Raw genomic sequence first — 13963 nt, 5'->3', positions numbered from 1 at the left:
GGGGAGAGCAAAGACTTTCGCCCTCTGCCGGCCTTCAGAAGAGGTCCTGGACCTCTTCTGAAGGCTGGCGGGGGGGGGGGAGTCTTTGCTCCCCCCCGCCTGCCTTCCCGGGATAGCGGAGAAGCGCAGCGCGTTTCTCCACTATCCCGACGGCTTTTGAAGGCAGGTGGGGGGGAACAAAGACTTTTGCCCCCCGCCGGCCTTCAGAAGAGGTCCAGGACCTCTTCTGAAGGCCGGCGGTGGGCCAACGTCTTTGCTCCCGACGGCCAGCATTTTAAAAGCGGTCCGGGATAGTGGGAAAGCGCAGCGCAATTCCCTGCTATCCCGGACCGCTTTTAAAATGCTGGCAGTGGGGAGCAAAGCCTTTCGGCCCCCGCCGGCCTTCCTGGACCTCTTCTGAAGGCCAGAGGGGGGCGAAAGGCTTTGCTCCCCACCGCCAGCATTTAAAAGAGTTCCCCGGAGATTTCCCTATGGGCTTTCTTCTTGTGAAGCAAGCCCATAGGGAAATTCGTCTTGCGGAACGACTCAAAAACGGAAAACTCTTTCGTCTTGCGAGTTTTTCGTTTTGCGAGGCGTTCGTCTTGCGGGGCACCACTGTACATAATTTTGGCTTTGGGTGCGATTTCCGGTATGTAACCCCTGCAAGTTGTGTATTTACTGTAAAGGTAAAGGTAAAGGGACCCCTGACCATTAGGTCCAGTCATGGCCGACTCTGGGGTTGCGGCACTCATCTCGCTTTATTGGCCGAGGGAGCCGACGTACAGCTTCCGGGTCATGTGGCCAGCATGACTAAGCCACTTCTGGCGAACCAGAGCAGCACACGGAAACGCCGTTTACCTTCCCGCTGGAGCGGTACCTATTTATCTGCTTGTACTTTGACGTGCTTTTGAACTGCTAGGTTGGCAGGAGCTAGGACCGAGCAATTGGAGCTCACCCCATCGCGGGGATTCGAACCGCCAACCTTCTGATCGGCAAGTCCTAGGCTCTGTGGTTTAACCCACAGCGCGTTCCAGTGTGCATTTACTGTCCCAGTTTCTTTTCTCTCTTGATTCCATCGGCTTTATTTCAGTCCGTCTGCTAACAGTTTTAGGATCCTGGCTTGTTCCAAACCTAGCAACCATAATTTCCCAAGGGATATGGTCTGTCAAGTCACAAGAGTCAGGACATTGCCCTCATGCAAAAGGGGGTTCATTGGGGCTTCTATGTGTAGAAGGCAGAACAGGAAAATTGTTTGTTTCCCCTCCTTCTTGCTAGACAGGGGCCAAAGGGTTTGGGGTACTTAGCTGTGCCTGATGCAACACCTTTACCATGAGCAAAGAAGATGCTGCATCAGTGTAAACATTTGTAAGCTGAAACAAAACCCAGCAAGCACCTCCTGGCCCCTTAAACATTGACACATTCCTATTGTGAATTAGCTTTGGTAGACAAGCTCATCATACTTTATTGCAGGTGTGGGGAACCTTTGGCCCTCCTGATGATGCTGAATTGCAACTACAGTCATCCCCAGCCAGCATGGCCAATGGCCAGTGGTGATGGGAGCAACATCTGGAGAGTCAAAGATTCCACACACCTGCTTTATCGGATGGACTATGAATGACTATAAGGACTTCAGTCAGTTAAGTTTTACATTTCAAAGCTAATTCAATATTCTCAAGTGGAATATTGCATACCACTATCATACTTTTCTCACTCACATTTTAAAAAGAAAGTAAAGATCCTCAAATATCATAACCTTTCCATATAGAGAAATTGCCCACATTTTTTTGAGTTTTTCTACACCTTTTCCAGTTATAAAATATCATCTTTGAACTGTGGTAACCAGAAATGTACACAGCAGTCCAAGTGTGATCACTTGTGAAAAGCCAGAAAGTCTTCAGTCAACTAAAGTTTCCCACTGCATTTGAAACATGGAACTATAGTTACCCAATTCAGACAAGCCAGCATCTTTAACTACTTATTGAAGTCGTTTTTTGCCTGAAGTACAGTATAACACCAGGAATTATCCTACTGATGCTTAAACTGTCAAGCAAGTGAGCAGTTGTGTTGCTTAGCGATCACTCAGAATGCTTTGATTCTTCAATCTAGAGCTCTGATTGGCTGCGTGGTTGTGAAGGAGTTTTTCCCTTGTATAGTTGCTCTGGACCAGGCCTGAACTCTATTGAGAGCCAGTGTGGTGTAGTGGTTAAGAGCAGTAGATTTGTAATCTGGGGAACCGGGTTCGCGTCTCCGCTCCTCCACCTGCAGCTGCTGGGTGACCTTGGCCTAGTCACACTTCTTTGAAGTCTCTCAACTTCTCAAGTGGAAAAAAATTAATAACAACTCTAAAAGAATGCTCCAGAAATCTAAAGAAAAATTTAAACTTGTTTAAAAGAAGTTCAATCACTTATATGCACTACTGTTCTTTCCTTTGGAGAAGAACCAGTGTTTGGTGACAAAATCACTGCTTGGCACACAGGTTTAATCTCTGGCATCTTCAGTTAAAACTATCAGGTAGATGGTGATGGGAGAAGAGACCCTTATCTTGAGATTCTGGAGAATCTCTTATTAGCCAGTGCTATAAGGCAGATTCTAACTTACTATATTCCACATACACTTGCCAAAATATCCAAGCTTATTCCCTGCTTAAATTCTGAATAACTGTATTCATTTCTCAGTTATTCATATACACTAACAAGAGGAAATCGCAAAGGAGAAGAATATATGAGGAAATATGATAGCCATCTTCAAATATCTCAAGGGCTGTGACTTGGAAGATGAAGCAAGCTTGCTTTCTCCTGCTCTGGTGGGTGGGACTCTAACCAATGGCTTCAAATTACAAAACAAGGGGATTCCGACTAAACATTAATAAGAACTTTCTGACAGTAAGAGCTGTTCAATAGTGGAACAGTCTCCCTTGGGAGGCTGTGGAGGTTTTTAAGCAGTGGTTTGATGGCCCTCTGTCATAGATGTTTGAGTTGAGATTCCTGCCTATCAGGGGGTTGGTCTTGACCCTCGGGTCCCTTCCAACTCTACAATTCTATGAAATCCAAAGTGATAATCATGGAGAAGTATGTACAGTGGTGCCCCGCAAGACGAACGCCTCGCAAGACGAAAAACCCGCTAGACGAAAGGGTTTTCCGTTTTGGAGGCGCTTCGCAAAACGAATTCCCCTATGGGGTTGCTTTGCAAGACGAAAAAAATCTTGCATCCCCCCGCGGGGTTTTTTCGCTTTTTTCGCCCTTTTCTTAAGCCGCTAAGCCGCTTATCAGCTGTTCCGCTGATAAGCCGCTTAACAGCTGATCGCTGGAAGCCGCTTGACAGCTGTAGCGCTACTTCGCTGTCAATGGGCTTGCTTCGCAAGACGAAAAAACCGCTATACGAAGAGCCTCACGGAACGGATTAATTTCGTCTTGCGAGGCACCACTGTATGGGTTTATAAAAACCTCTTGAAGTGTGTGGCTGGATTGTAAACTATTGTGCAAAAGTAAGTGTCATATCTTTTGCTCTGCTCACTTTTGGCCTTTGGTTCTGCCCGCCACTAGCCTTGTGGCCCCAGAAGGTTGTCCATGAGGGAATGTGGCTCCTGGGTTGAACAATGCTCCCTACCAGTGGTGCACAGGTACAATCTACCCAGCTTTGCTATAGCAACCAAACATTTGAAGTAGGAGAAAACACCATGGCTGTAATGCAGTAGAAGATAAAAGGACCATATAGCTTCACTATATCTGTAACTAAGAATGGTTTCACTATAGGTATTATTGCTTTGCTGACATCTTTGGAAAAATAGCAGGCTAGTGAAATGCGATCAATCTCCATACTTCGTGAGAAGATGAACTGCAACCTCTGCTTGCACCTCCAACTGCAGCCAAAAGAGAGATTTGGAAGGATAAAATGTTAATCTCCCAACTTCTCTGTCCTGAATTTTTTCCAGAAGCTTCAGAACTATAAATCACAATAAACTATGTACACCACTTAGAGATGAATATATTGTTGAAATAAATAAAAGATTTTAAAAGAACCTGTAGTCATGCCTGTCAGCATAAATATCCAACACAGCATGAGACTAGAAAAGTTTCCTGCTACATAAAAAAATGTTTCTTTGTCCTAAACTTGAGATTGATCTCCCAACCACACAAGTAAGTTATTCAAAAAAGGATGTCATTTCTGGTGCAGAACTCATAAAAGCTATAAAATGAGACTTTGTGCTGTTCAATGCAGAGAACCATTAACTTCATTTTTTTAAAAACAAGTTTCTACTTATATTCATGTATATGCTGCTGTGCGACATTTATCACTGTCCAGGAACAGATTTAAGTTCTTTTGTGCAGTGGTGCATCATGATCTGCTTTGCCACGGCCAGTTAGCCAAGCTAGTCAGCAATAGAAGGACTGTCAATCAGATTTTATAAATCAATGCTATGCTAGTATTTGTATTCTATTTGCATTGTAAATGTATTTCACAAAAAATAAATGGTATTGGGGAAAGGTGGTAGAAGTTGGCGATTGGTTATTCTGTTAGCTGATTCTTTGCCTGAGAACATGGGAATGTGGTGACTTCAAGCAGACACTGTCTGGAGGAGTTTGTGAGGACAGGCAAGCTAAGGATTAATAACTTATGTTATTAAGGAGTTTTGAAAACAAAAAGGACTAAACCCTCTCTTAGGCTCAAGGGAGAGAAACACATTGCATACAGTCGTACCTTGGAAGTAGAATTCCGAAACATTCGAAAACCAAATCACGGCTTCAGATTGCCTGCAGGAAGCTCCTGCAGCCAATCAGAAACTGCGGAAGCCCTGTCGGACGTTCGGGTTTCAAAAGAATGTTCATAAACCGGAACAATCACTTCCAGGTTTGTGGCATTCAGGAGCCAAAAAGTCAGAGTTCCAGGGCATTGCGGAACGAATTAATTTCGTCTTGCGAGGCACCACTGTACCCTACTCTAACTAGCCAGATTAGAAAGAGAAACTGGCCCCAATGGTCAAAAACTACCAACTTTAGGAAAGCAGGAATTTAAGCCCAGTGAAACTAAATATATGTTAGGAATATTCACACATAGCTTTAAATACCTATGCAGTATGCTTATACACATGGATATGGCATAACTATGTACATGTTTATACAGTTTTTATACATAACAACGGGAATGTATTTCAGCATAAGCTAAAAAGCAGAGCTTGATGGTGCAAGCAGCTGCCCCAAAGGTGTGCCAAACTACCAGTGAGAAAGCTTGTGAAGCCCGAAGGGCAGCGTAGGAAGAAAGAGAATATCAAATGAGATGAGAGTTTAGGACTACTTGCATGCAAATGAAATCTGTTAAACTATGGCAGCGGAATCCGAGGAGCATTTTGAAAAGTGGCATGAATGGAACTCCTTCCGAGGATGGAACTCTCCAAGCAAACAGTAAGCCCAGCACCCTTCGCACCTTAGCAGTGATTCCCAGTGTGAAAAGCTTTACTGATAGTCAAACTAGTGATTTGTAACAAGGTAAACCTCCAAGAACATAGCACATTTCCTGTGTGCACAAAGGAGAAAGCTTAAAGCTACTTCACTACCCTCTCACTGGGCTCTTCATAACAATCTGTGTAAAAACCACAAGAAGTGAATCAATGAAGATGCTAACCAGCTGCTCTGGTAGCAATGTTGTAACACAACTATATCCCCAAAGTTTTCAAAATAAGTTCTCTTGAGAAGCCCCTATGCTATGGCTTTCAGTACTTAAAAGCACTCATTGCCTTGAAGGCTAGTTAATGAATATGAACTCCAGGGAATTAGGAAATGGCTGTTCCATATAAACAGTTCTACCGCCACTTTTAGAAGGAACACACTGCCGTATTCATTTCCAGTTTCCCTGAGGAACAGGCATGGCCATTTATTGTACTCTAAATCTGGAAGGCAGACCACTTCTCAGTAATATTTGTCTATTTTATTTGATAGTCCATTGCCTGTTCAAAGTATTTCTATTTAACAATGATTTTAGAAAATTAATTTCATTCTGTCTTGATCACTTGCTCTGCATTTTAGGATTTTATCATTTTATGAGGTTTTAATGATTTTATTTGTACAGAAATATGATATTTATGAGCAGGCAGATTATGAATAAGATAAAACAAATGTGTCAGAGATATAAAGCAGATTGTGCTGCAACCAGAAGGGTGCTCCAAGAGCAATCGGTTTTTCTTTGAAGGGTAGGCATGAATGGCTAGTCAAGAATGCCACTGGTGTGGGGGTTAATCATGTTCCCTGCACCTGGTGATGCAACCATTGCTCTTCAATAATGTACTTGCCAAAAGAAGTCCCTTCACCTGCAAGTCAGGATGAAGTCATTCCAAGTCAGGATGAAGTGTTGGAAACTTACAGAGAGAAACAACAATAGTCTATAACTCAATATGGCTGCCCCATATTTCAGACCATCCCAAGAACTTGATGTAATCTGTGCTCTTTTTGACACCTGATTAAAACATTTTTGTTTATCTGGACATGTAGAAGCTGAGATTAAAGCACATGTCTTTTTAGCCTACTGTTTGAATCAAATCCTCTGAATTACCCCTCTATTATTGTCCATGGCAGGTCGCTCAACCATCGCTGTGTCTTTACTTTCAGCAGATCAAGATGATCAGGTGACAGCAAAAACTGCAAGGTTTTTAGTGGGGGCAATTAGAATAAGATCTATTATTTGCTTATTGATGTAAACCTCCAAAATGTATTTTATATAGTTAAGTTTTTACCTCTATCTTCAGTACATTTTATTTTATTGCTATGGCTAGTAGCTGATGCAAATAATGATTCTTCTCATTCTGATTCTTCTGAATGTTTTTAAGTATCTGTTTTTAACTATTAAAGGATAATGTTTATCTTTTATTTTTATTGTTTGTAAACCGCGTAGAGGTTTTATTGCAACCAAGCGGTATATAAATACCGTTAAGTAAAGAGAAAAATGAAACATGCTTGTGACTATGTTCTCGGAGGTTACAGGCTACTACAAGAAGGGAGAAACAGCAGTGGAAGGTGTCAGTACAGCTACTGGTTAGCCAAGAGATGCTCCCACACAGCTGTGTGTTGGATCAATTACCATTTCAGAGTCACTGTGACAGGGCTGCCCAAGTCTGGCTGCACAGCCGGGCTCAGGGTGAAGAGGTTGGTCAAGGGAGAGAAGGAATTCAAAACTGTCATCGTAATCCTCTTCCTCCGTATCCCCCTCCCAATCAGCAAAAGCACCTCTAGTCAAGAAATCAGAGCGTGTCCGTGCCATGCGGGCTTTCTTTTTATGGGCTGGTCTGGCAACCTGCTTGATACCAAACGATAAAACAAATAACATGAAAATGCTTTAAACAAACAAACAAAAAGGACAACAGGTGATTCTGCTGCTGTTTGAAGTCAAACAAAGGGGAACATGCAACCATAAGGATTAAAAAAAAAAGCTAATTTCCAAATGCAAGGGTTTTTTTGGGGGGGGGAGTTAACAAGTTGGTAGTAAGCAACAAAAATGAAGGACAGCACAAAGAAAATGTATTGTAATGGAGGCCAATAAAAATAATGGGGGGGACGGGGACAGAAACAGACAGCACAATTGCTTTTGACACAGCTTATGTGAAGGGTCTATTCAGGGCAGGACTTGGACTCAGTTCTCACCGAGATGGTAATCCAGTGGCTGGGCTGGATTTCAGACTGCAGGTGGGCACTTAGATGATTGAATGCTCTTCTTTAAAAAATATTCCCTCCATCTAGAAAGCTAAATATTGGGGAGAATGGTCTTTGCCTAGCTTGCTTCCTGAATATGCTAGTTTTCTATGTGCACAGATTTGTTATTTTGAAGGACCATTCATTCATGTGAATTCGCACCTGTAGCCTGAAGTAGTACAGTCCGCAAACACCCTTACTACCTCAGTGAAAACCAAGTGAATGGTTTATCTTTGTATTGCTGTCTGTAGAGCACTCTTAAACCTTGCAATTGCTTCCCTACTGATAAAATCCTGCTCCACCCCTTTACTCTCATATTATTAGGTAACCAACAGAATACAAAAATTCTACCGAAGAAATAAAAGGTTGTTGCGTACCTCTCCCCTACTTTGTCCAGAAACCTTTGATGGTTTTTTATGTTCTTCTTTTGGAAGCAATGGACATGCTGAAGATTCTTTGCTGAAACTAGAAAACATAATTATTGCAGATTGACCCACAACAGGTCCGATACATACTCCAGGATGCATAGTTTGGGAAAGGCACCTTCAAGTCACATACATTGTTATAATCCAGGGATGGAAACTCGGCCTTCCAATTGTTGCTAGACTTCAATTCTCATCAGCCTCAGCCAGCTGATGGCTGATGGGAGTTGCATACCAACATTTGGAGGGCCACACTGTCTGCAACCCTGCTGAAATCCTTGCAATTATCCTGCGTGTAAAATAATCAGGATTATTACACCATATTATGGGACAGGAGAGAGCTAAGATGGAATGGCTTGCTTGAGGCCACCAATTTAGTTCATGACAGAGCAAGATTTGAGCCCTCTGCTATTCATAGCAAAGCCTCTCGGCCAGTACTATACTATACCCCCAGTCTCAGAAGTGTATAGCCGGTATCTGGGTAAAGTTTCTGAAACTGAAGATGACCAAATAAGAGCACAGGTGCTTCAGCACTCTGAATAGGTTCTTACCCCCCCCCCCCGTGAATAGCAGAGACCTAGATTGTGGAAAATATAAAATATTGTAAATCAACTTAAGAAGCATACTTTATATAGGTTGAAGAATTTTAACTTTAGGGGTAGAATATTGATTTCTTAAGCACAGAGTAAATCAGTGAAATTCTTTCACATACACACTCCCAACTTCATTGCTATCAATAGGTGTATATATAGACCCCTCTCCCCGTTAATACTGTTCTGGGTTGGAGGTAAGCCACACATGTTCCTGTGTAAATGTCAATATGCATACAAATGGAAAAAACAGAACATACATACATATATATATATATATACACACACACACACACACACATATATATATACACACTAAAATATATATATCTACTACAGGAACACTACAGATAAACAAAAGAAACAAATGCCATTTTGATGTTTGAATTTTTCCTGTGCATGCTTTTTCTGGGGGAAGAATCCTTTGGTTTTCCTCCAAGCAGTTAATATTTATAGGACAGCTCAGGCCTTGTGAAAGTGAAAATGAAATAGAAATACTGCAACATCATACTCACTTAAGACCCACATGACTATCCTTTGGGGTAAAGAAAATAGAACCACCTCTAGTTTCATTAGAAGAGCTTTCAGTACCCTGGCGAGGAATTCGGGGCAACCTGAACCGTTTTTCTCTTGCAGGCAGATTGCTCGAGCCTTCTTGAGATTCAGCAGCCATTTGCCAGTTTAACTGATCTCTTCCAGCAGACTGCTGAACAACTGGGGTCTTGTCTTCCTTTCGTTCCAGGATCATGATGATAGTCTTTTCTTTCTGGGTCTTCTGGCAAGCAGGTGGGCTTCTTTTTGTTGTGACAGTAAGACCTTTAATATCTACCGTTGAAGTGGGCCCTGCACTTGTTGTAAGACAAGGCTCCTCTTTGCTCTGGGGACTCCCAATGAGAGATTGAGGCTTGTCCGTTTTCTTTGGTGACCTGATAGAGGCTCCTTGAGAGGACTCCCTGACCCTGTTCTGCTGCTCAAAAACTTTACGCTGCTTCCCCAAAATTTCCTTCTGCTGTCGAATCTGCTCCATCATTTCTTTCTCGTTCTGCAGTTGCTTTTGTTTCTGGCGCTCTTCCTTCTCCACATTTAACTTCTCCAGCTTCTTGATAACTGGATCTGAAGATAGCATTTCTGAAGCAGGGCCTTCTTGTCCTCTGAAGGAAGGCTGACATTCCCCATGAAAGGTTCTGCTCTGCCCCGCCCCGTCCAGGTCAGTGGTATGCTTGGCTTCTGGGAACAAAAACTTCCCCCCTATTTCCATTCGCTTGTTCCTTAAATTGTTCTCTATAACTGACTGGCCAGCTCTGAGACTGTCCTGTGGCGGCAGGTAAAATGTAGGTAGGCTGCTTGAAATGAGTGGCTCTCTTGTGTGCAAGTTGTAGACAACGCCTTGAGAATCGCAAACTGACCCATCTTTAGCAGCAAGCCACTCTGGTAATTCAGAGCTTGAGGCCAAACTTTTCCCACCCAACACATTTCTATTTACATCTGCATCAAGGATGGGGATGCATTTAACACTGTCAGATTTAGGGCTGTTTGGTAACGAGTTTCTGGGAACTGGCTCGTGCGGCGAGGTTGGGTCCTGCTTGCCCTTCTGAGTGTCTTCATGGCTCAGCATCTCTAGACTTCCCTGAGAGCTTTCACTCTCTGGAGTTCCCCTAGGAGATTGCATGTCTTCAGAAATAATCTCTGGTGACCACTGTTGCTCTTCTGAGGGAGAAGCCCCACCAGTGGACCGGACCTTAAGCAATTCCAAACTAAATATTTCCTGTTCCAATTCACGCATCCGCCGGCTCTCTCGCTTTGCACGAACTCCTTTCTTCTGGTTGAGGTCTTCCAATGACTTGGGTCTCTCTCTCACAAGAACTTGCTCATCTATGCTCTCTCCACCCTGGCTGTTGGCTCTCTCATAGTGTTTGTACAATAAAGCCTCAGAATTATCCAAGGGATCAATCTGACCCACTCTGTTTTCAACCACTGACTTATGTTCTTCCACAGCTTTCACTCGCTCTTCAAATGAACGATCCTCCCATCCAGAAGGATCTGAACCTGTAATATCCAGGTTGTCCCCTGGTGCAAGTCCATCCTCTTCTTTAACTGCCAGTCCATTCCTCAGTGGATCCTCTCTTAAGCTTTGCTCCTTTAAAATCCTCAACCTTTTTTAAAAAGAAAGAAAAGAGATTTTAGAATTATTTGTTGCAAATTTCTCACTCTTCTCTTTAAACATTGCAAGGCTTTGGAATAGATGAACCTTGGGGTACTTTCCAAATCTACAATTCTATGAGGCTTTCCTTTTTCTTCCAAGCTTGTTCCTCTAGCAATATGGCAAGATTATTAAGTCAATCACCATTACTAGTAACAATAAAATGTAAAAGAAAGAAAGAAAAGTGAAATTAATAACAATACCATACCATACCTGAGAAGAGATGAGATGGGTGTGATGGGCTTTAACAAGTATGAAAACCATGCTGTAAGCCAAATTAAGTTTGCATCTTAATTAACCCTTTATTGCCCTTTATTTCTGAGCTCATTGTTGCTAATTAAATTTTCCGCAGCATTCCACTGAAACTTCTTTACACCCCTTGGCCCTTTTCTACTCCCTTTCAATCCCTTGGTCTATTCACCTGCTGCACTTCAAGGGGTCAATACTGGCAACTTTGGGAACTCCTGATTTACACGCACTTTTGTCCTCCCATGAAGGTTACAAGTATTACCTCTGCCGTGCTTTGTATCCTCTATACGCTGCTTGCAACAAAATTATTTTGTTTCTCTTGGCCCTGTAGACACTTCTGGTGTGGTAGCTTCGCCATTTTGCCTGGACGATGGTAGCCGCAGCGTTCCGGTGCCTCAAGCATTCCCGCCAGTAGCTCTGGATAATGAAGCCAGCCACCCGCATCTGCTGAAATCTTCTCCTTGCCACAAAGCCTCGCCAGTAGGCCTGAAGAACAACTGCTGCCTTGCCTAAACAGATGGAATTGTTTAGGGACTCTTCTTCCTCAGCTTGCTTTCTTCTTTGGTAACTACGCCAGTATTGCTGTGGGAAAAGTGAGAGAAAATATTTTCCAGTACTCCATACTGTGTCAGATTCCCTTAAAAGAAAAATCCTTGAAAACAATATCTAACAAAGATTCAGTAGCATAACCACAATTTCGCCTGTTAATAAGACCAAGTGGTATTGAATGAGGAAGAAAGGCTGAACAGCCATTTTCTTATTCTTGTGGATGACTAATCTGTACTCAGGGGGGGAAAAGTTTTAAAATAATGAGGTGCAAGCATTTTTAAAGCTGGTGTTTTACTGACATTTAAGATGACAGAAGGCAAAGCAAAAGAGAGAGCAATCATGGTTTTCAATAACAACCTGGACAAATACTTTGTGGTATGAATGAAATTGAGAAGGGACTTTTAGTGTTAGTAAAGATATACACATGATATGAAAATAATTTTCTTAATTGTGCATAAATATACTGACATATGCCTTACTATGTATTAAACTTCCACATTCCTTGTTATTACAATGCCACTGTTCTGCACTTAACTATGCCCTCATTTCCACACAACACTAAGCCAAACCATGGTTTAGTGTGAATGAGCATGTTCCTAGATAAGAGATTGTGGTCTCTACTTCCCCTCAGTGGTTCTGCTGTTGCGCTGCATTGAGCCAAGCCATGGTTTGGTTTAGTGCAGAGCTTTCCAAACAGTGTGTCGTGACACGTTAGTGCGTCAGCTGCAGTGTGCAGTATGTCGCACAAATGATCGTGCAGTATGTCACACGAATGCTCTTATAAGGAGTTAGTTTAACCTCCGGTGTGCTGGCAAAATGATGCATATCTAAAAAGTTTGTCAGCAACATGGTTGGTTTGGAAAGCTCTGGTTTAGTGTGTCATCCAAACCATGGCTTTGTGCAAATGAGCAAAATCTGGGGTGGAGATTGTGATCACTTTGTTCCTCCTTTGATTATCTTACTGCTGCACTGTGCTGTGCTAAGTCTGGCTGTGTGTTGTCCAAACCCAGGTTCGTGGTTTAGAGAAATCATGAGCTGCAAACCATAGGCTAAACCTTGGTTACTGTTTGCAGTTTGTCTAGAGCGAGTTTAACCCCAAGTCTTTGTTCAAAATCAGCACAGTGCTGCAACAAAATGACTGAGGAGAAGCAAAGCATTCACAATCTCCTCTCTGGGAGTGTACACATTTGCTTGTGCAAAGGAAGGCATGGTTTGGCTTAGTGTTATGTACAAACCAGGCCTATATGTAACATAAAAGAAACAGCTTTTGTCTTGAGATAAACGTCAGGCATGCTAAATGTCTGAAATTACTGGAAATCACACTGTTGACACCCACCTGTATGACCACAGCTGCCTGCTTCAAATTCAGGAACTGCCTCCTGTAGAGCATAGTGCGGAACCAGCTCTGCAACAGAGTGATCCTTCGCAACACCTCCTCATGCAACAGGCCCTGTAGAAGCTGACGTCCCTGCTCTTTCATGAAAACCTAACAATGTGGAGAGCAATAATAAATGCCTATTTATTAATGAACAAATTACTGTCAGTTCCCCACCAGGCACATATAAAGATTTCTGCAAAATAATTGCAATGGTGTAAGTAACAAAACAAAGGAAGAACCTGTTCTGCCCACCAATCTCGGCACTCGCAAGGGAAAAAGAGCCTGAATATTCATCCAGGGAAACAACTGGCTGAACATATGGAATCTTATGAACTTTTTGGGGGGGTTTACCTCAAGTCTGCAGCCTGAATACTTTAAAAAATAATAATGAAGGGGATGAGGGAATCACCACAAATTTAAATATTTTATTTTATTTTTTAAGACACACAGTGAAGCAAATCCACAAAATGCCTTTTAAATAAAATAAGGGTCACATTTACTTCAGAATCTTTCTCTCCCCTCCTTCAGAAAGAAATTCCAACCGATGTTCACGTACTTGAAAATGAACTGAAAGGTGAGTTGCCTCATTCTAGAGTCTGGGGCAACTTTGGTGTGGCAAAAAAAGTCTTGGGGAGTTGTAATTTTGAGTTCTACCAGACATTGTCTTATTTACATGCAACACTAAAATTGTGGCTACTTTGCTCCCCCCCCCCTTGCTCATTTTGCTGATGGACTGCACCAAGCTAAACTATGTCACAGTTTGACTTAGTATGCTGTCCCAGTCTGGGTTCATGGTTTAGCTCTCCCCAACAAACCACAAGCTGTAAACCATAGGACAAACCTTTGTTACAGTGTGTGGTCTGTCTGCAGAAAGCTAAGCTATGAGCTCAGGTCTGAACAACATGTTGAGCCAAACTAAA

The 13963-nt window shown here is 42.6% G+C and overlaps 1 protein-coding gene across 10 annotated transcripts in view; it reads right to left on the bottom strand.

The window, feature by feature from the left end:
• The window catches only part of MYO9A (myosin IXA), a 174924-nt gene that overhangs the window by 68239 nt on the left and 92722 nt on the right, over positions 1–13963 (bottom strand). For 8 of the 10 annotated variants that reach the window (XR_014162892.1, XM_081888342.1, XM_081888341.1 and 5 more), the window contains 5 exons: positions 13002–13151; positions 11379–11698; positions 9183–10820; positions 8033–8120; positions 7048–7263 (listed from right to left, as the gene is read on the bottom strand). Coding sequence is in view for 9 of the 10 variants with exons in the window: in XM_081888342.1 (XP_081744468.1) it covers positions 7048–7263; positions 8033–8120; positions 9183–10820; positions 11379–11698; positions 13002–13151 (2412 nt within the window). In the remaining variant the exon portion in view is untranslated. The remainder of the gene's footprint in view (positions 1–7047; positions 7264–8032; positions 8121–9182; positions 10821–11378; positions 11699–13001; positions 13152–13963) is intronic. The other 2 variants (XM_081888336.1, XM_081888340.1) reach the window with 2 other exon arrangements.

The sequence above is a fragment of the Podarcis melisellensis genome, assembly GCF_964234715.1.
Source record: "Podarcis melisellensis genome assembly, chromosome: 14".
In the NCBI taxonomy this organism is placed as follows: domain Eukaryota; kingdom Metazoa; phylum Chordata; class Lepidosauria; order Squamata; family Lacertidae; genus Podarcis; species Podarcis melisellensis.
Note: the sequence above shows the minus strand (reverse complement) of the source record. Positions and strands in the feature narration are given on the sequence as shown.